A 22,226-nucleotide genomic window follows, 5' to 3' on the forward strand; every position below is an offset into this window, starting at 1 on the left:
TTTTATGGTTATTCTGGTATAAACTCTGAGGATTCAGACATTCAGATTTACCTTCTTACATTCTCAATTTGTTTTTTTTCTTTACTCTTTAGATTAAATTTTATGATGAAAAATGGAATTATCTATTCAAGGGCATTTGAGAACAGACCCTAATACCTTGAAGAGTGTTGGCTATCAATAGCCCTTTCTTAAACAACAAAAAAATATAAATAAATTAGTAAAAAAGAAAATTTTACCAACAAAAGTCCTAAGCCATTCATGGTTTCATAAGATCTTTCTTAAACTTTCTTGTCCCTAGCTAAGTTTCACAACATCTTTCCCCCAGAGTGGCCTATGGAAGTCATAGTTGGATAGCTTTCTCTGCTGTATAGGTTGCGCAGGTATTATTAAGCAGAATTGTGTGCTGGGAAAAAACAAGAGGTAAAAAGTCCTATCTGTCTTGTTGTTCAGTTGCTTAGTCATGTCCAACTCTTTGTGACCCCATGGACTGCAGCACACCAGGCCTCCTGTGCTTTACTACATCCCAGAGCTTGCTCAAACTCATGTTCATTGAGTCCATGATGCCATCCAGCCATCTACTGTCATTCACTGGGGACAGTCTTTGAGCCCATCCATTACCTTCCTTGAGCCTAGGTTTCTTCACCATTAAATGGGAGTAAGATGCGTGTCCTTATAGCAAAGGGTAGTAGGAGTTTAAATGATATGTGAGTGTGAAATGCTTTGTAAGCTTTAGAAAGCTGTGCAACCATAGCATGTGATCATTTTTATTGTCCTCATTATCTCCATGTTAGGTAAGATATGATCATAAATAAGCAAGGCAGGGATTTGTCTAGTATTGCCTTTTGTCTGTTTTTGAATTCATATACTTCCTGCTCCCCAGTTGAGAGTTGCATCTTTGCCCTTGTGATCAGTGAGGGAGTCCTTCCAACATGATAAGGGGTGAACTTGAGTGGAGATAAGCCCATTATTTCAAGTTTCAGGACCTAACTACTGTGGAACAGTGCATTATCAAGAAAACAAGTTTGGAAAAGAAAATGAGGAATCCTGTAAAAGAATTTTAACTGTGAATGATGTTTTATATTTAATTTCTCTCAAATTTTTCCTTCTTTACTTTGGTTGTCAGCATGTGGTTTATTGTAGAGGAGTTGGATTTTGCTGACTCCCAGCCACTTCTGAGTAGAACTATTTCTTTAAAATATGGAGAGGATCATTTGTCACCATCAATATTGGGTGAAGAAAAGTCAGAAAAATCAGAAGATGTGCTAAGTCTTTCTAGTTATTGTGCTTAATGGGTTTTCTCCAAAGATTCTGAAAAGTCAGAAGAAAGAGAAAGAAAAGAAAGTTTAGAAAAGAAAGACTTACTCATATAGTGAACCTTTCCTTCTTCATGAAGAAGCTTTTTAGGGTCCCATGCTCAATTCTCCCTTGCTTCCAAACAAAATGAACAACAATTTGTGTTTCACAATAGTATGGAAGAGTGCCTTTCATATTACCAAGACTATGACCTTTGTTTTAAAGATGAATTCTAGACCTAACCTTTTTATGAATTAGGGTTAAACATGTCTCAGTGTTATGTGTATTGAGTTTGATGAAATATGTGTTACAGCCTTTGCTTCTTTCCTCTCCCAATAGGTTCTTATTCATTCTCTTAGGTCCTAAGGGGAAAGCCAAGTCCTACCATGAGATCGGCAGAGCCATTGCCACCTTGATGTCTGATGAGGTAGGGAATCGGGAAGATGGTGATCTGTGAATGTCATTCTTTGTTCTCATACTGTGAGTTGGCTGTCACAATTTCTTCAATTAGAATTATGTAGTTACCAACCTTCTTTAAAACATGAGGTACAGTCATTTGTGCAAATGAGCTGACAACTGCTTTTAATAGTTTTCAAAAAATAAATTTTATGTTAGAATAAGTCATATTTTCCTTTCTCTAAACATTTGCAGTTCTGCTAACTGAAGTATGTTAAATATTATTTAAAAGGTTCAAGTCACTGTATTAACATAATCTCTTAAAATGTTTAATATATTCATCCTGCAAATTCAAGTGTTTTGTTTCAGAAGTGGGTTTTATAAAATAATGCATAGTAAAATGCATTTTCCCTTAGGTATCAGAAAGTACCTGTTTTTGTGGTTTTCTTATCTTGTGGGAAGGAATGATGCATATACTAAAATGCATTAGCAACCATTCTGCAAAGTATCTAGCACTTTGGAATTATGACTGTATTCTCATAACAGTTTGACGTCACTACACACACCTTAGACATGTTGAAACTCCGAACTAGTCTCACAGTAGGAGAAATACTATTAGAATATAGGATCACTGATTTCTGCTTTTATGCCTTTCTAGCTTGCTATTTTGCCGAATGTTTTGTTTTTGCTTCATTGCTTGATATGTTAGCTTCTCCATGTGTTGAGTGGAGAATAGAGCATTTAGTTATGGCAGTTCTATTTGTGATTACTCAGATGGTTACTTAATTTGGGAACACTGATGAATAGCAGTGCTGTTTTTTTTCCTTTGAGGCAACTAAGCATCTCAGTGAGTTCTTTTATTTATTTCTGCATATTTACAATTTCTTAATTCTTCACCCTAAGATGTATTGATTAGAAATGCTTTAGGCAAAAAAGAAAAAGAAGAAAAAGAAATGCTTTAGGCTGCAAATGACAGAAAATCTGACTTATTGTGGCTTAAACAATTTAGGGTTTGTTTTGCACACGTATTAGGAAATTTGGAGGTAAGTAGTTGCTGGAGTTGGTTAAACTTAACTGCTTAATGGTAAATCAAGGGCCAAGGCTCTTGCTTTGTGGTCTTAAGGTGGCTGCTGCTGTCAACTCCATTCACACCATCTATAGCAAAGCAAGAAGGAGGAGGCAGGGAATATTAGCTGTGTCTTTCTTTCTGAACTGGTATTTTAATGCTCCTCCCACACATTGTTTTTTCTCTTTTTCTAATCCCATGAGTCAGAACTGCCCATCCTTACCTGCAGGCTAGGCTAAGAAAGATACTGACTTTCCAGCCTCCATAGTGGGAGGTAGCAAGAGAAAATAAGGCTGTAGCCAGTTATGTCCACTGCAGATGTTATGCCTACGCTTTGAATGACCGCCCCTAAACCCCAAAACCCCCACACCATTATGTGCTGTTTGATAGCTTTCACACATTCTACTGAGGAGAAAAGACATAGCAATCTTTAAGAATAGCCAAGGGTATCAAACAGGACCCATCTTCTTTGCTGGAGACTAAAGAATTTGACTTACAAGGTATGAAAGGCTTGGGTTATGTATAAAGGACTTTCAGATTATCAGACAGGTTAGAAGAATGAAATGATGGACAAAGAGTATGATACACATTTGCTACCTTGGATGGTTGGGTTATTGGCTTCCTAAAACACAGACAGATGATCACCTACTTAAAACCCCTTTGCTTTAACTCAAATTATTTGTGTGTTTGAGAGCTGCAGAATTTGAGTTTTAACCAGTCTTAACACTCAGTTTGAACTTTTCCTTCTTGAATTAGAAGCAGTGGTTTGGCCCAGTAGTTTTTATTTCAGGGAGTGATTGTGTATTTCTCTAAACTATTTTCATCTGGCTTCCATAGCAACCATATCAGTAATAGTACATACCAGTGGGAGATGAAAGGCAATGCTATTTTATGGTATTGTTAGGAAAAAATCATATAAAAGAAGCACAGCTGTTTTCTCATGCCTCTACCTATATTCTTTGGGTTCATAATCTGGATACTGAAATATTTTAGATTAAGCTGAATAGTAGGAAATAAGAGGCTATGGTCACAGTAATGTTAAAGTAGATTATGGATTGCATTCTTCAGCCTTAACATCTGAGGCGTGTGGAGAGTTCCCTTGTTGGATCAGCACATCTCTTCTTATTCTTTAGGTGTTCCATGACATTGCTTATAAAGCGAAAGATAGGCAGGACCTGATTGCTGGCATAGATGAGTTCCTAGACGAAGTCATTGTCCTTCCACCTGGGGAATGGGATCCAGCGATCAGGATAGAGCCTCCTAAGAGTCTTCCATCGTCTGACAAAAGGTAAAACGATCAGGCCATTGGGAGTTTTAATCTTTGAGAAGGAGATTTTTTTTTGGAAGAGGTTCTGTCTAGTGCCTTAATATTGACAGATTCCATTAAACTTGAGGTATTATGGCAAATGAATCACACATGTGCCTTCGTTTGACATTTGGTTGACACTGGAAAATGAGCATGTGGTGATATTCTTCAGTGATTACAAATTAAAGATCTCAGATTATGATATTGGAATACACTGTAGAGATTCTTTTGGGATGTTTCTGGGACCCCTTTATAGGTGGAAAGATCAGTTTACTCAAGGTAGCTCCCTGTAGATTTAAGAGGTTAAGAAATTGGGTGAGATAATTGAGGGGAAGCCATTTTCTAGAAATCTGTGGTTTTCCAGATGAAACAATTTCCCTTTCATACAACATACAGTTTATTCAACTTTTTATTCATCTACTCATTTTTTTTGGCTCTAACTAGAACACTTTAAAGTTGTCTGCTTCCCTGGTAAAGAGTCTGCCTGGAATGCAGGAGACCCCGGTTCAATTCCTGGGTCAGGAAGATCTCCTGGAGAAGGGATAGTCTACCCACTCCAGTATTCACGGGATTCCCTGGTGGCTCAGACGGTAAAGAATCTGCCTGAAATGTGCGAGACCTGGGTTTGATCCCTCAGTTGGGAAGATCCCCTGGAGGAGGGCATGGCAACCGATGCCAGTATTCTTGCCTAGAGAATCCCCATGGGCAGAGGAACCTACAGCCCACGAGGTCGCGACGAGTCAGACACCAATGAGCTATTAAGCACACACAGGATGGTGGCAGGAAATAATAATCTTTCTCCCAAAGGGTTTTTGGTCCATCTCTTCATTAGTTAGTGCATGATGTAGCTAAGAGGCAGGTGAATAAAATAAAACTAATCTTCTCTTGGGCTCTGTTGTCTTGATTAGAAAGAATATGTACTCAGGTGGAGAGAATGTTCAGATGAATGGGGACACGCCCCACGATGGAGGCCATGGAGGAGGAGGACATGCAGATTGTGAGGAATTGCAGCGCACTGGAAGGTAACTTATGGATTCTTCTGTTGTTCATGATGAGGTTCCCCTCTGGTCTGAATTCCCCTTAATCTTTCTGTCAGTGCTTTGTTACTGGTTTCTATGTTCGGTCAGCCAACACAGGTTTATGGTGTATTATTAGTCACAGGTGCTTGGGCTGCAGCAGTGAATGAATGGAAAACCTCTGTCCTTAGGGGTCTTTGTAGTGGTGGGAGACAAACAGTGAGCAGATAACGAAATGTGAATCTGATTGTGTGGGGCAAAGTAAAGCAGAAGTAGGGAGTTTTGCAACAGGCGAAAGGTACTAGGTAATACCATTTTACATAGCATGGTCTGTAAGGGAAGGCCATAGAGGGAATTGCAGCATTTGAGGAAAGTCCTGAAGAAGTGGGGAGGCAGATCCTAGGGTGGGGGGTGGAGAACAGCAGGGTGCCTAGTGGGTGCTGGGTTGGCACAGAGGCCAGTGTGACGGCAGTGGCATGAATGAGAGCTGTTAGAGAAATGGGGGGCGGGTGTGGCAGAAAGGCCAGTCTCTCCCTGCCCTTGACTTTCTTGATTCCATCTCTTCCTGATACATTTACTCAGAAGTGTACCCATATTACAGAACAGAGTACAGAGTTATAGAACATGTACAGAGCTACATGTTACAGACATGAGTGACTGCCAGGCCACTGTCTCCTCGGCCTGCAGTGGGGAGCTCAGGTTTCTCAGGCAGCTTTGGCTAAATCTCTTTTTATTAGAATTATGCCTTCACTATTAGGTTCTCCATTTCAATCTGAATTAAGTACAGTTTTAAGTAGGATACTTGTTTATGAAGATATGACTTTTTATTTTTTTTTCCTTTTTTTATTATTTTTTAAATTTTAATTTTTAAACTTTACAATATTGTATTGGTTTTGCCAAATATTAAAATGAATCTGCGAAGATATGACTTTTTAAAAAACACTTCAGATTTTTGAAAACACAAAGGTATGTCATTTTAACAGACAACTGAATCTGAATGAAATGACGTTCTTTCCTTCCTCCAATGACCCACTTGGATTTGTTTCCCAAATGAAGAGGATGTTATTTCTCTCCTCTTCTTCTTAAAGACTAGAGAACAGAACCTCTCTCTCCCCCATTTTTTCCCTGAACAGTTCTTTACAAACTATTCCCATTAGAAATATCCTTTTCCTCTTCTATAGATACAATTTCTGGGATTTAACTTCTTTATTTAATCAGACTGTAATCTTTGATATTTTAACTTTCCTAAGTGGATTGCATGTCTGCAATGTCTGCTACCATGCAATATGTCTGTACATACCAAGAAAAGTGAAGCAGGGCATTGAATGCAGCTAAGACAGACAGACAGACACACAATCCTGAGAATGTGTGAGAGCATAGTGCAAGTCTTGCCATGAGTGGAGGATCAAGACTTCCAAGGGTTGTAGCACTCTGAGGGAAGACATCAAAGGCAGAAGGCACAACGTGGGGAAAGCTGAGTGAGGTTTGGTTGAGGGAATGAGCTGACACATGACAGGCAGCTGACCTGCCTGTGGATATGAGGCGGCTCAGCTTGCTACGCTCCTCCATGACACACCTGCATGGCTTTCTCCCTTCATTCTTTCCGATCCTCACCCCAAAGTCACCCATTAGGAGTCCTGTTCTGGCCACTCTGATATTACAGCCATAGCAACTCTAGCATTTAACCCAGATCCCCACTTAATTTTTTCTTTGATTTTTAGCCCCATGCATTTTACTTATTTCGTTTGCCTCACTCAGAAAATAACTCCATGAGGGTGGGTATTTTTTCCTGTGTTATTCGCTGTTGTATTTCCAGTACTCAGAATAGTGCTGGGCATATCCCAAATGACCAAATACACGTTTGTGGTATGAACGTGGTATGAATGAATGAGGCTGGGATGGAAGTTCTGACAAGATTAGAAAGGGCCTTATGATCGGCTCACAGGTTGGGATGTTTTCCTTCAGACATTGACACTGAATTCATCTACACAATTCACTCTCATCTAAAGACCAACAGTCTAGGGAATGTGACTGCCTAATTTGGTGATCAAAAAGAAGACAGAAGAAAATGTATTCCTTTACAGTTTTCTGATTGTATCTTAAGGGCTGAAATAGTATCTTGCTGATTCAAACACTTTAAATACACCTTCTCTGTGATTAAAATAAGTTATCTCTTGGTTCATTGCCCGATACTTTATTTTACAATGTCACATTTGCTTTTTCCCTACCCAGGTTCTGTGGTGGACTAATTAAGGACATAAAGAGGAAAGCACCATTTTTTGCCAGTGACTTTTATGATGCTTTAAATATTCAGGCTCTTTCAGCAATTCTCTTCATTTATCTGGCAACTGTAACTAATGCTATCACTTTCGGAGGACTGCTTGGGGATGCCACTGACAACATGCAGGTGGGTTTGGTTTGGGGGAAGACACAAATAGTACAGCCAGATTGCCTTCCTCACCCCTGCAGCTCAGCGAGAAGCAGATGGCCTTTCAGTTACTCAGCGTGATTTTCTTTCTTTTGCTGGATGCTGCATTTTACTTTGCTTCTGGTCTGCTGCTGTATTTCCAGCATTTTAGTAGTTACAAAAATAGCTCGATGAAATCTGGCTTGAGTCACAAGTGGGAAAAAGAAGGGAAGGAAATGAGGATATATAGCTCTTTTTGGGCAAAAGCAGATCAGCTGCTTTAATTTTGTGCCGGGTATAAGGTTTCGATCTTCTATTACCTTGAATGTATGGACCACACTGTTAAACTTGATATATCAAGTTTTGGGGGAATGCCTGGTTAGCTTCCTTTTACATGTGAGCAGACGATGGGTGTTTTGCTCAAGACTGAATTTGTATCTTTATGAGAAGAACTCAGCTTTAAGGATAAAAGCCACTAGTTGGTGTTCCTATTCCTGGATCTGCCTCTCATTAAGCCATTAAGATTCTAGCTTATTTTGTTGGTTGCTTTGCAGGTGGCATTTGCCCTTCTTTTGTAGCCATAATAGCTGAAATTTTAGTGATAGAAAAGATATTTTTAATTCCCATAATCAGAAAGATATGTACAAAACCTCTTTTAGTTGATCCAGTCATTATGGAAAAAAATAGGCATTGTGCTAGTTGCGGAGTATAGAGTAGTGAGTGAAGCTGAAAAGAACCAGATTCAAGCCCTTTTCAAACACTGTTCTTCTGTGTTACTACTTATTACTGTTTAACCTATGTGACATTAATAAGTGCTGCCAACCAGCTCATTTAAAATAATAGAGCTGCTTCCAAAGGATTGCTTTTTTTCTACTTCTGTTTTCTCCCCTGGGCACATTTCATATTTTAGATTTCTGCTTAAACACAAAATTAAGATGGAGATGCTCTGTGACATCTGTGTTGACCCAAGCAAAAAAGGGAGACATTACTTTAAACAATTTTATTTCATTTGTTAAGAGCACTTTCATCTTTTAGTCTTTATCTATTGCTGCATAGCATGTTACCCCCAAATCTGAGGCTTCAAACAACCATTTTTTCCTTCTCTCTTATGGTTTTGGTGGTTGATGGACTTGGGTGGCTTGTTCCCTTAGGTCCTCGTAGACTTGCAGTGTTTTGGCAGCTGAGTTTGGAGTTGCCCGAGGGCTTCTTTCCTCACGTGACTGCTGCCGGGGCTGGGGGCTCCCCCTCTGACTAGTCCAAGGCTGGCTTGGGTTTTCTCACAGCTGGGCACTGTGATGCCTCCCGTGACCTCCTGCTCCTTTGAAAGGGGGCAGTTGCCACTTGGCTTTCCTTGTTGCCATGTGAATATGCACTCATTATTCATTTTCTGATTTTCAAAGAGAGGTTGGAAATTCAAATTCTTAAGTGAAATCTGGTGATTCTGAAATATTGGCCAATGATCAACATTTTAAAATTACATTGTGCTGACCAGAAAGCACTTAGCTGTATATTCCCAAGTATGGGGAATAGAAGCCAAGCATTGTAGTCACAGAGATGAAGTATATGAAAAAAAATGTCTTCCCCTTTTTTCCTCATTCATAGACAAAAATGAGTAAATTAGTTGTAACAGTAATTCAGTAATGGTATTTTTACAAAATCTGTCTGTATTCAAATTGCGTGGCTATTCTTCATCTAAATGAAAGTCTAAGGATAATTAAAATACGTCATTCAAAAGAACAAAGTGGAGGAAAAAAGCACTGGGGAAGTACCCTGAGGCCAGCACGAAGAAGATAAGACAGGCAACCTCATGTTAAGTGAAGGACAGGGAAGCCTGGCATGCTGCAATCCATGCGGTCGCAAAGAGTTGGACACAACTGAGCCACTGAACAACATGTTAAGAAAAAATCACACAAAGCTGTGATTTTGAGAGGGTAGCAAGAACAAAACCTCCTTCTGTCTTGCACAATATAGATAGACTTTCAGGTGAAGATAATTTTTCAATATGTGTTTTTTTTTTAAAATGTTCTTATTGAGATGGAGACATAACGACATTTCTTTTGTGTTACCCTTTTGCCTTTTTAAGCTGAATTGAACTCTTCAACTTCGTGAGACTTAGCTTTAAAATGCTGCATCTCTCACGAGAGAGAGAGAAATCTGTTCAAGTCTATTGTTGATCCCTCCTGGTGGTGCATTATTTTGCATATGAGTGAGTTCTGTAAAGATTAAGTTGTGTAACATATATAGTTACTGTGGGTTTGTCCTCTGAGACAAGTATTATGGGAAAGGCCTTGCTGGTGGAGTAAGCTATTTTCTGGGTTCTAAAGACTTTAGGAGAAATATAAATGCTTTCAGTGTGTCAGGATGTCCATTAAAATGACCATTTGCTGGATGTTACTTCTAGGAGTTGACTTAATCAAGTATCTAATTGAAACCTATGAGGATAATTTGTCAGACATAATGGACCATTGTATCAATAAATTATGTAACCTCCATTGATAGTTTCACTGAAACTGAATTCGGTTTTTTGAAACTTTCTCTGAATGAAAATAGTGTTGGATATATTTAACACTCATATATACATATATTTAGTCTTCATGTCATTTCTGAAGACTTTTTTGTTTTAAGAACTATGTGGATGAAATACTACATTTGGTACTTTCAGTGGGTGGCAGAAACATTGAAAAACAGGGATTAAAAAATTAATGATCGTTAATAGCTATTTCTTGAACAGAATACTCTCTTATGAATTTCTTTTGGGCAGAATGATGCTGTTAGTAAATGAGTTCATAGATTCAGTGGGTTTTTTGATATAATATGTGTAAATATAATTTGACTAGGACATGCACACGCATATGCAACTCAATAGTTACATAGTAATTTTACATATCCTAGAATTTAAATATGGAAAAATTTTGCTTATAGTCATCTAATTAGGTTTTCTTGCAGTGGTAGATGACTTAGATGGGTGTATCTATTGGTTTTATCTATTTTGAAGACCAGGGAATAAGGTGAATTTAATATGTTGAAGAGTGTCTCAAAACTGAAAGGGTATATGTTCTTTAACGTACAGAGGTGTTTTTTTGTGATATGAACATTGGGGTGCATACATCTTTTTGAATTACAGGTTTTTTTCCTAAATATATGCCCAGGAGTGGGATTGCTGGGTCATATGTCAACTCTGTTCCTGATTTTTTGAGGAACCTGCATACTTTTTTCCATAGGGCTACACCAGTTTACATTCCCACTAACAGTGTAAGAGGGTTCCATTTTCTCCATACCCTTTCTAGTATTTGTTATTTGTAGACTTTTTAAATGACAGCCACTCTGACCAGTGTGAGGTGAAAACTCTCACTGTAGTTGTGGTTTTCATTTCTTTAATAATTAGTGATGTTGACCATCTCTTCATGAGCCTGTTGGCCATCTTATAACATACAGAGGTTTTGATGCTCTGGCAGTAAATGTCTTCTTGACTTGGCATCAGGAAAAGAAAATACTTTGTGGATTTGGTGTCAAGACCAGGTTATTTTACTAGTCTAAGGCAGACGTCGATACATTCTTTTGTGAATATTTATTGGATGTCTACTGTGTCCCAGGCATTAAGTGCTGAGGATACAGATAACATGACCAAAGTAGGTAAGAATCCCTATTCTGATGGTATTTACAATCTAGAGTTGATAAAGCAATCTGTTTTATGCTCCCCCGAGATACCAGTAGTGGTCTGTAGTGGACCTATTTAAAGGGGTGAAATCTTCTTTCTTCATTTGACTTTCTAAACACTAGATCAGAACTGAGCAGAAAAGCTTTGTCACAGCCTGAAATAATCTTCAATTGTATCACATGCCTTCATAAATGTGGCAGTGGGTTATTCACAAAAGCACAGGCAGCTCAAATGAGTCAACCGACTACAGTGTCCTTGCTTTTAGAGGCGGGCAGCTGAGAGACGTTCATGTAGGACCTTTATTGTGAGGCTACAAATAGACATGGATGCTGGGCAGAAGCATGTTGTGAAAACATGAGTGAGTCATCCACACTGGTGTCGTTTAAGCAAACTCTTCTGCCAACTTCTCTTCAGGAGGTCTTGCCTACTCAATGACAGGAATTTACATTTAAGCATTCATTTCAAAGCAGAAATATATATATATATATACATATATATGTAATTAGTATTCACATACATTCTCAGTTATATAAATTCAGTAATCTCACCTATATATGTAATATATAATATATATATCACATTATGTGTGTGTGTTTGTGTACATACATATGCACACACCTATTTCGAAGCAAATCTTGAGAGGCATATGGATCATTTCCCATGGAACTGTGTTCAAAATAAATCAGTTGAGGCTCCAGAGGCTCCAGTCAGTTCAGTTCAGTTGCTTAGTCTTGTCCAACTCTTTGTGACCCCATCCGTGGGCTGCAGCACACCAGGCTTTCCTATCCATCACCAACTCCCGGAGTTTACTCAAACTCATGTCCGTCGAGTTGGTGATGCCATCCAACCATCTCATCCTCTGTTGGCCTCTTCTCCTCTCGCCTTTAATCTTTCCCAGCATCAGGGTGTTTTCCAATGAGTTAGTGCTTTATATTAGGTGGCCAAAGTATTGGAGTTTCAGCTTCAGCATCAGTCCTTCCAATGAATATTCAGGACTGATTTCCTTTAGGATGGACTGGCTGCATCTCCTTGCATTCCAAGGGGCTGTCAAGAATCTACTCCAACACCACAGTTCAAAAGCATCAATTCTTCAGCACTCAGCTTTCTTTATAGTCCAAATCTCACATCCGTACATTACTACTGGAAAAACCATAGCTTTGACTAGATGGACCTTTGTTGGCAAAGTAATGTCTCTGCTTTTTAATATGCTATCTAGGTTGGTCATAGCTTTTCTTCCAAGGAGTAAGCATCTTTTAATTTCATGGCTGCCGTCACCATCTGCAGTGATTTTGGAGCCCAGGAAAATAAAGTCTCTCACTGTTTCCATTATTTCCCCATCTATTTGCCATGAAGCGATGGGACCAGATGCCATGATGATCTTAGTTTTCTGAATGTTGAGTTTTAAGCTAACTTTTTTACTCTCCTCATTCACTTTTATCAAGAGGCTCTTTAGTTCTTCGCTTTCTACGGGTTGTATCATCTGCATATCTGAGGTTATTGATATTTCTCCTGGTAATCTTGATTCCATCTTGTGCTTCATCCAGCCTGGCATTTCGCATGATATAGTCTGCATATAAATTAAATAAGCAGGGTGACAGTATACAGCCTTGACATACTCCTTTCCCAATTTGGAACCATTCTGTTGTTCCATGTCCAGTTCTAACTGCTGCTTCTTGACCTGCATACAGGTTTCTCAGGAGGCAGGTCAGGTGGCCTCATTCCCATCTCTTTAAGAATTGTCCACAGTTTGTTGTGATCCCTTGTGGCTCAGCTAGTAAAGAATCTGCCTGTAATATGGGATACTTGGGTTCAATCCCTGGGTTGGAAAGATGCCCTGGAGAAGGGAAAGGCTACCCACTCCAGTATTCTGGTCTAAAGAATTGTATGGATTGTATAATCCATGGGGTTGCAAAGAGTTGGACAGGACTGAGCGACTTTTGCTTTCACTTTCACACAGTCAAAGGCTTGGGTATAGTCAGTAAAGCAGAAGCAGATGTTTTTCTGGAATTCTCTCCGGATATAATCAAATTAGAATGGCAGCATAGATAGCTGCATGAATTCTCCAACTTGCCACATACATTTGAGCCATCATGCTTCTCTGAGAGGACTCTGAAACTTCCAGAGTGGGTGTGCATGGATTCCTTAAGTGTAGGCAGTTAAAGTTTAGCCTGGGCTTCTGGGAGTAACTGAACTGCTTTGCCAAGAGTTGACCTTACAGTCTTCTGGGATCTAGCCCTGGCTTGTTTCCTGTTCTTAAGCAACAAAGTATTAGAGCATTGGCTTTCTGAGATCCAAGAATATGCAGTGCTCTTATTGCCCTTTTCAGTAAGCTCTACTGTAATGATGCTCTATTCCCCTTGCCATGAAGTGAAAGTGTGTTAGTCCCTCCGTCATGTCTGACACTTTGTGACCCCCTGGACTGTGGCCCATTAGGCTCCTCTATCCATGGAATTCTCTAGGCAAGAATACTGGAGTGGATAGCCATTCCTTTCTCTAGGGAATCTTCCCAGCCCAGGGATCCAACCCATGTATTCTGCATTGTAGGCAAGTTCTTTACAATCTAAGCCACCAGAATTTGTAGGCAAATTCTTTACAATCTGAGAGCTTTACAATCTGAAGCTCTCCCCTTGCCATGAGGATGCATGCTCAGTCATGTCCGACTCTTTGCAACCCATGAACTGTAGCCTGCCTGGCTCCTGTGTCCATAGGATTTTCCAGGCAAGAATACTGAAGTGCGTTGCAATTTCTTCCTCCAGGGGATCTTCCTGACCCCAGGGACTGAATTCGCGTCTCCTTCATTGGCAGGTGGATTCTTTACCACTGAGCTCTGCCATACTGTTAAGTAAAAATAAGGGCTTTTATCTTCACTATCCTAAAAACATGTCCTTCCCACAACTAAAGTCTCTTATGACCATGCATATGAACTCATTGCATTAGATTTATATTCTTGGTTGCCAAGTGGGTACTGCTGCTGCTGCTGCTAAGTCGCTTCAGTCGTGTCCGACTCTGTGCGACCCCATAGACGGCAGCCCACCAGGCTCCCCCGTCCCTGGGATTCTCCAGGCAAGAACACTGGAGTGGATTGCCATTTCCTACTCCGATGCCAAGTGGGTTCTATTAATTAAATTGTTAAATGTTGATTTAACAAATATTTATGAATAGGTTAGTCTGTGGGTAAGATACTGATATAAGGAAAACTGTTTTGATACTTTGTGTCAAGTCTTTGTTATTTAAAAGCTGTCCTTCTTAGCTTTATGGAACACAGAGAAGTGCTTTAATTTAAATTGACTGTTGGTTGTGAATGACTGAGCACAGTCTAGAGTGAAGACTGAGTGAAGAAAGTCATTTAAATTTTTTTCAGGAATAAATATAATCCTATTTTCACAAACCTTTTAGTAAAAGAAGACCGTAAGATTTTTAGGATTTTAGAATTTGTTGAATTTTGTGATATTTATGGAGCCTAACAGAGCACATTTTAAGGGAACTTGTTTCATAATAAGGAACATTTATAAATATAAATTTGGCATCTCCAACTTTGAGGCTTTATTTTAACATACTGCTGTGCTGAGAATATTCGATCAATCTGCTTAAGTTGGAAATGTATCATTTCTTACTCATATATGATATTCCTCAATAAGATAGACACTTCTTTACAAAGCATCATGCGCAATTTGTAACAGCAGGATTAAAGCAACTGATAATTACTTTACTGCATGAAGACTAGATAATAATTTCATCTTCCCTGAATGTTACATTTTGGTACCAAAGTGCGTTTCTTCCCTGAAGTGGAAATAGAAGGTGATGTGTTAATCTGCAACAGAAACATATTCCAGTTTGGGCAGGGTTGTCTGTTGGAATGATCCAATTAGGTTGTGTTGGTAAGAAAACAATAAATGTGTATTCAGTTACAAAGTAAAGGGCACCACACTGTTTACTTGCCTCCAGGGTATGTTGGTCATTCCTTTTCCCTGGAAGAAACTTTAACTTTAGACAATTTGCTTCATTTCATGTATAAGTTTTGAATGAAACCTGTTTGATTGAAGTTTGTTTTTTTGTTTTACCAAATTCCATTTAGCAGAAACCTATTTGGCTGTTTTTCCCATGTAAATGACCTTTGTCAACTCTATTTTCTTGGTGGTCAGAAAATGATGGGTCATTTGAGCAGCGGTGAAGATCCCAAACAATGCTAAATTCTAAACAATATTTTGTGTTTAGCTTGAAATCATTTTGAAATAGCTTTGTTTTGAATAAGATAAAATTAAGCATGGTACGAAATTCAAATAGTACAGAAACACTGCATAGAAGATCGTTTTGCCCTTAAATCCAGGAATAACCATTATTAACCTGTTCATGAATATCTTTCTGTATCTTGCAATGCTTGTATAAACAGATCACTGTGTAGGATTTTCTGTAAATGAGATCATATATGCAATCATTTATGTAACTAGCATTTCAAGAAAGTCTTTCCACCTCAATATGGGTCTTGAACACAGCATTTTTAATGGCTGCATTTCTTTATACACATGGTGTATGTGCTGTAATTTACCTAATAAATTCTCTATTCGTGGACTTTTAGTTTTTTTCAGTCTTTTCATTTGTAAACAATCTTGGTGCTTAACTCCACTTTCCTTCTTTGTCATTACCTCTTTAGCTAAATTTTTAGCAGAATGTGATTGCAGTATATACTTATTTTATTTTTGATATTGATTTCAGGTTACACTTCACAAAGGTATACTGATTTAAACTTCTACCAGTAATGGACAAGAGAGCTGGCTTGCTCACTTTCTAGCAAAACAGAATTTGTCTCATGTTTTCATTTTTGTCATTCTGTGGCTTAAAAATGACGGCTCATTTTTATTCCATTTACATTTCTTTGATTTTTAGTGAGGTAATATCCGTCCATACTTATTGCTTACTTATGTGTCTTTATATTTGTACACTTGGGATATTTCTCTTTGGGGCATTCTTTTTTTCTCATTGACTTATAAGAACTCTTTGTATAATGAGGATATTTTCCCTTTGCTTGTCAGAAATATCACAAATGTATTTTTCCTAGATCTGCTATGTATCTTTTAACCATATTTGATTTCTTTTGCTGTAAAGATCTCAATTCTTATGTAGTCAAAATCTTTAGTCTTTTATAGTTTCTTATATTCATGATATATTTAGAGCAGTTTCCCCACCCCAAGATTAGAAAAATATTTACCCACATATCTTAGTTCTTTTATGTTTTCATTTACATTTCTCATCCATCTGGACTTAATTTTTGTGTAAGATTATACTGGTATTTGATGTTTGGACACTTCAGAGGATCTAGATACCTATTCACAGCTCTTCAAACAAAACAATATTGTAAAGCCTCTCTTTCTTGCTATCCATTCTATTGGACTTGGAACTGGAGCTCTTTAGTAGAGATTTTGGCTCATACTTTTCTTCAAGCAGAGAGATAATTTGTTTTTCAAATCTTGCCTCCTTTTTTCTGTTCCTGCTGGGCAGTGTAAACAGAAATCCTGTTTATGACGACAAAGCACTTTTAGGCAGAGATGGCACACTAAGGATTTGGCAGCTGTGATCTGTCAGGAGAGAAATCATTGATTTATAGTCTGTAGCTACACAGGTGAAGTAAGAAATGAGGGTTGTGTATCCAGTCTTCCTTCCTAGTGTAGATGAATGGTCTGTGTAGCTGCTGGTCATTAACCATGCTAGCGGGTAGTTCTTACTTTGATAGAAGAAGAAAGATTGCCTGAATGGGTGCACCTCAAATATGGACCGTATAAAAATCAGTTTGGGAACTTTGGAAACCTATGGATTCCTGGGACCTAATCTTTGAAGATCTTGATTTATTTGTTCAAAGTGAAGATGTGTTTTGTCGCTCAGTCGTGTCTGACTCTTTTGCAACCCCCTGCAAAAGCCCGTCAGGCTCCTTCCTCTGTCCATGGGATTCTCCAGGCAAGAATACTGGAGTGGGTTGCCATTTCCTTCTCCTTCTCCAGGGAATCTTTCCCACATGTGTCTCCTGTACTCATGCACTGACAGGCAGATTCTTTACCACAAAGCCACCTGGGAAGCCCAAAGTGGAAATAAAAATTCAATATTTCTTTTTCCCTAAAAAACAAAAAACAAAACAAACAAAAACAACCCTCACAGATATTTTTCATGTGGCTCAAATTTGATTTAGGTACTTTCATCATCTCATCACTTATTTTTGATCTTGTGGCTTTACGTTGGGGATCTGATCTGCAGGTAATTCAGGTTTGTTTGCTTATTTCCAATGGCCATGTTTAAAAGTCATTAGGCTGCATCATTTTTCTTGGCTAAATTTCAGATTCAAATGCTAGAGAAGTTTAATTTTATTGATCAACATTCTACACAGTTTTAATAGATTACAGCCAATACAGGCTGAAATTTCTTTTTATGGTTAGTAGACATTTTTTTTTCAAGTCTTGAAATCTAACAGTAATGTTGGTGAATATTTTAGCATTTATTGCCCCCTAAATATTCTTTTCTCGTTTTACTTGGTTGATAATTGTCAAAGAGATAGAAAATCTTTTGTATTTTAAGGCAGTTTGGGGTTAATTATTAATCCAAGTAATACATTTCTTAATAAAAAGGACATAAAACAACAAAGGTCATTCTTTAGTGTTATATGAAGATATTAAATGTACTAAATTGCAATAAAGTCAAAGTTGACAGCATAAATGTTGAATGTTTTATCATCTTGAATGCGTTTGCTTTGTGTTAGCCATGACGGGTGTGATGGCCTTGACTTATCACAAGTAGTTCACAGACAAACTTCTGGTGCTACCAATTGTGGTTGGATTTTTTTTTCTAAAGAATCTTGCTCCTATGGTGAGATTTCCTCCTTTTTTTCATGTTCTTGTCACTTTTTAAAGCTTATTTATTTTGTTCCATTGATCTATATTTCTGTCTTTGCGCCAGTACCATACTGCCAGAAGGAAAAACATCAATACAGTATACTAACGCATGTATATGGAATTTAGAAAGATGGTAACAATAACCCGGTAAGAGACAGCAAAAGAGACACTGATGTATAGAACAGTCTTATGGACTCTGTGGGAGAGGGAGAGGGTGGGAAGATTTGGGAGAATGACATTGAAACATGTAAAATATCATGTAAGAAACAAGTTGCCAGTCCAGGTTCGATGCACGATACTGGATGCTTGGGGCTAGTGCACTGGGACGACCCAGAGGGATGGTATGGGGGAGGGAGGAGGGAGGAGGGTTCAGGATGGGGAACGCATGTATACCTGTGGCGGATTCATTTTGATATTTGGCAAAACTAATACAATTATGTAAAGTTTAAAAATAAAATTAAAAAAAAATAAAGCTTATTTATTTGTAATTAGAGGATAATTGCTTTACTGTATTGTGTTGGTTTCTGCCATATATCAACATGAATCAGCCATAGGTATACATATGTTCCCTCCCTCTTGAACCTCCCTTCCTCAAATTTCTTTTATGCTTGATCTTTCTGAGACTTCAGTTGACTCTCTTGGCCCTTCTATAAAACAAGGAATATCTTTGGTTTAATGTTATACCCTCGTGTGAGCTAAAAAAGGTTCACCAATTGCTTTACATGTGGATTTTTACTTCATTTCTGTAAAGGGAAATACACCATTTTGTTTTATTATGGCTGATTCCATGTGTTTGATACTACAAGGAATGAAAAGAAACACCAAAATCAGTGGCTGTAACATTGCCGTCTAAGGCTTCTGTGGATTCCTGGTGGCCCTAGTGGTAAAGAATCCACTTGCCAATGTAGGAGACACAGAGACCTGAGTGTGATCCCTGGGAAGATGCCCTGGAGTAGGCCATGACAGCTCACTCCAGTATTCTTGCCCGTAAAATGCCACGGACAGAGGAGCCTGGAGGGCTATAGTGCATGGGATCGCAGAATTGGACATGACTGAACAGCAACCTAACCCTGGAAAACACTGAGAATCTAGAGGCTTTTGCCCTCTTTTTGCCTGAGGAGCAATCTTCATCTTTTCCTGTCACTCCTATTGACTGTCACGCTCCATCTCCTTCCTCTGTTGAAGTAGAGAGAAGTAACTGAGACAGACTGGGAAGAAGGAGACGGGAAGCAGGAAGAAAAGAAAACCAGCATCTTACCGTCTCTCTACTTTATTCTTAGCTTTTTGTATGGTATTATCATATTCAGTCCAAGTAATTATCCTGTGAAATAGCCATTGATTTTACAGAGGAGAAAATTAGGATTTAGAGAAGTTCATAAGTAGTGGAGCTGAGATTAAACTCCGGTATCCCTGACTCCAGGACCTGCTCTTTGTGCTGAGCCACCTGGAGGAAACCTTGGAAGAGACCTCGTTCAGCCTCTTCATCTCTTATCTGAGTAGATTCATAATGTGTATGTTGTTGTTGTTGTCACCCCGTTGTGTCCAGCTCTTTGCGACCCCACAGACTATAGCATGACAGCCCTCTCTGTCCCTCACCTTCTCCTGAACTTTACCCAAGTTCATATCCATTGCATCGGTGATGCCATCTGGCCTTCTCATCCTCTGATGGCCTCTTCTCCTTCTACCTTCCATCTTTCCCAGCATGAGGGACTGATGTATGTGTTCAGTTCAGTTCACTTCAGTCGCTCAGTCATGTCCAACTCTTTGCGAACCCATGAATCGCAGCATGCCAGGCCTCCCTGTCCATCACCAACTCCCAGAGTTCACTCAGACTCACATCCATTGAGTCGGTGATGCCATCTAGCCATCTCATCCTCTGTCGTCCCCTTCTCCTGCCCCCAATCTCTCCCAGCATCAGAGTCTTTTCCAATGAGTCAACTCTTCACATGAAGTGGCCAAAGTACTGGAGTTTCAGCTTTAGCATCATTCCTTCCAAAGAACACCCAGGACTGATCTCCTTTAGACTATACTGTTCATCAAAAGCACATCTGTCAATGACTGTGATAAGCATTAGACATGTTATCTAATCTGATGTTCACGTTACAAGGCACAGAGAGGTTAAGTAACTTGTTTAAGTCATTACAGAGTAAATCATATACAGTCTGGATGTCAGCTTGAGGTGATCTGACTCCAGAGTCCATTTTTATACTGTACAGTATGTGTACTATGCCTCGATGTTTTTCTCCTACCTGAAGAAACTGAAATTGACAAAGGTTAAGTGACGTTCCCAAGGTCATCAGCTCTTTGGTGGCAGAATAGAGTCCAGTCTCTGTTTTCCAAGGGCAAGTTGTTAGCTCCTTCCTCTGTTATGCGGTGGGTATCATCTGATCGGAAATGGAATAAAATAAAAACCAAATCAAAAGGTGTGCTTTGCTGCACCTGATTCTGCACCCCTCAGAGTTCAGCCGTGTACATTACATTCTCATGAATTGCTAGGGAGTATGTTCCTCTGTGGGGAATCAGACGTAGAAGTGGTTTTATGAGCCATAGCTATTAAAAATGCACACATCCACACATTATTTCCTTTTTATATTCATGAACACTGACAATAATAAATCAAAAAAGGGCTTTTTTGATAGTTCACTTTACAAATTGCTTTAAATTCTAGTTAAAGTTATTCATTGCATGAGATTATTTTTTAAAATTTCTATATTGTCAAGAGCAACATGTCAAAATGTGACGAAAATAGTTCTTTTCTCAGAAACACTGGAAACACCTCGGAGTTTAAGCAAGTTTCCAGTGTAATGTGTATAATAAATCATCTGTCTCTGTTTTAAAATTGTCAGCAACAAATGGAAACTGTAGCACTTAGCAAAGGATCAAGTACTGAAATAAAAATAATCTTACCTTTTAACGATCACATGACTTTCCATAAATCAAAGCTGTTTTCGGGAAGAGATTAGTTGTTATCTTTATTGGATGAGCAGTCATGGATGTTGGCCTTTGATAAGTGGGACCTAGGGTGTGATTTGGGCGTCTTCTTAGATTCCTTTAGTGTTTCCTGGGTGCCTGGAGAGCATGTGGGGAATGGTGTGTAGCATTATGGGGGAAAGAGAAATACAGATGATGCTGGAGACCTTGCTCTTGCCCCTCACAGAGGTTAATAGCTACATGAAATCAAATTTGTTGTTGTTGTTATTTAGTTACTGAGTCATGTTCAACTTTTTCACAACCCTATGGACTGTAGCCTGCCAGGCTCCTGTGTCCATGGGATTTTCCTGGCAAGAATACTGGAGTCGGTAGTCATTTCCTCCTCCAGAGGACCTTCCAGACCCAGTGATCAAACCTGCATCTCCCACGTTGGCAGGCAGATTCTTTGCTGCTGAGCCACCTGGGAAGCCCTTCAAGTCAAATAGAGTATTCTTAATCTCATACTCCTCCTTTTTTCACTGTGTTCTCTCTTAGACCCAGGCTGTGTGCTTTAGTTTGATCCTGCAGTAGTGATGAGAAACAGTCACTCATCCATACTTGAGAGAGAACGATGCAGGGACACTTTGCCTGTCACCTGTGCCCAGAGCATGGCTTGTCCTGCCATGAGGAGCCTTCCAGGACCTACTCTTTCATGTCACACACACTAAAATAAGGCACACGCACACACAAAGATAAATGACAAAGACATAAAAAGCCCGGTGTCAGTGCACAAGAGGTGAAAAAAAAAAAAGTGCAAGTCTGAGAAAATCCCAGCTGCATGTATACCTTTTCCCTTTGCCAAGGATGCAGTAGTAGTTGGGCAGGTAACCATACTCCAAAGACTTGTGCCACAGTGAGCATGGATTTGTGCATATCATTTAACCCCCTGAAACTCCATATCTTCAGGGATAAGAGATCAAGACTGATACTATTTAGTGGGCACTGGGGAACTTTTTTCTCTTTTCTCTGCATAAATGCAGCCTGGTTCTACTGGCTTTGTTTATCATTCTGCTTGCTGCTCCCCTAGGAGGAATGAGCTGGATACAATGATTATGTGTGCAAAGGCTGTAAATAACGAGATGGTACCCTTCGGCCATGCAATAGAGTTTATGTAAATAGGGTCCTCTTAAAACACTCACCTGCCAAACTTCAGACCTAAACATCTTGGGCAAAAGTAGGTGTACTGAGGTATTTAGAATGTGTCTGCACACTGTGTGAGGAACTAGTCTTTTTACTTGT

General features: G+C 39.1%; 1 protein-coding gene across 6 annotated transcripts in view; it reads left to right on the forward strand.

The window, feature by feature from the left end:
* SLC4A4 (solute carrier family 4 member 4) overlaps nt 1–22,226 on the forward strand; it is a 362,219-nt gene that overhangs the window by 255,000 nt on the left and 84,993 nt on the right. For all 6 annotated transcript variants that reach the window (XM_070372496.1, XM_070372497.1, XM_070372498.1 and 3 more), the window contains 4 exons: nt 1,633–1,720; nt 3,889–4,043; nt 4,970–5,083; nt 7,310–7,484. In XM_070372496.1, the coding sequence (XP_070228597.1) occupies nt 1,633–1,720; nt 3,889–4,043; nt 4,970–5,083; nt 7,310–7,484 (532 nt within the window). The remainder of the gene's footprint in view (nt 1–1,632; nt 1,721–3,888; nt 4,044–4,969; nt 5,084–7,309; nt 7,485–22,226) is intronic.

The sequence above is a fragment of the Bos mutus genome, chromosome 6 (genome assembly GCF_027580195.1).
Source record: "Bos mutus isolate GX-2022 chromosome 6, NWIPB_WYAK_1.1, whole genome shotgun sequence".
Taxonomy (NCBI): domain Eukaryota; kingdom Metazoa; phylum Chordata; class Mammalia; order Artiodactyla; family Bovidae; genus Bos; species Bos mutus.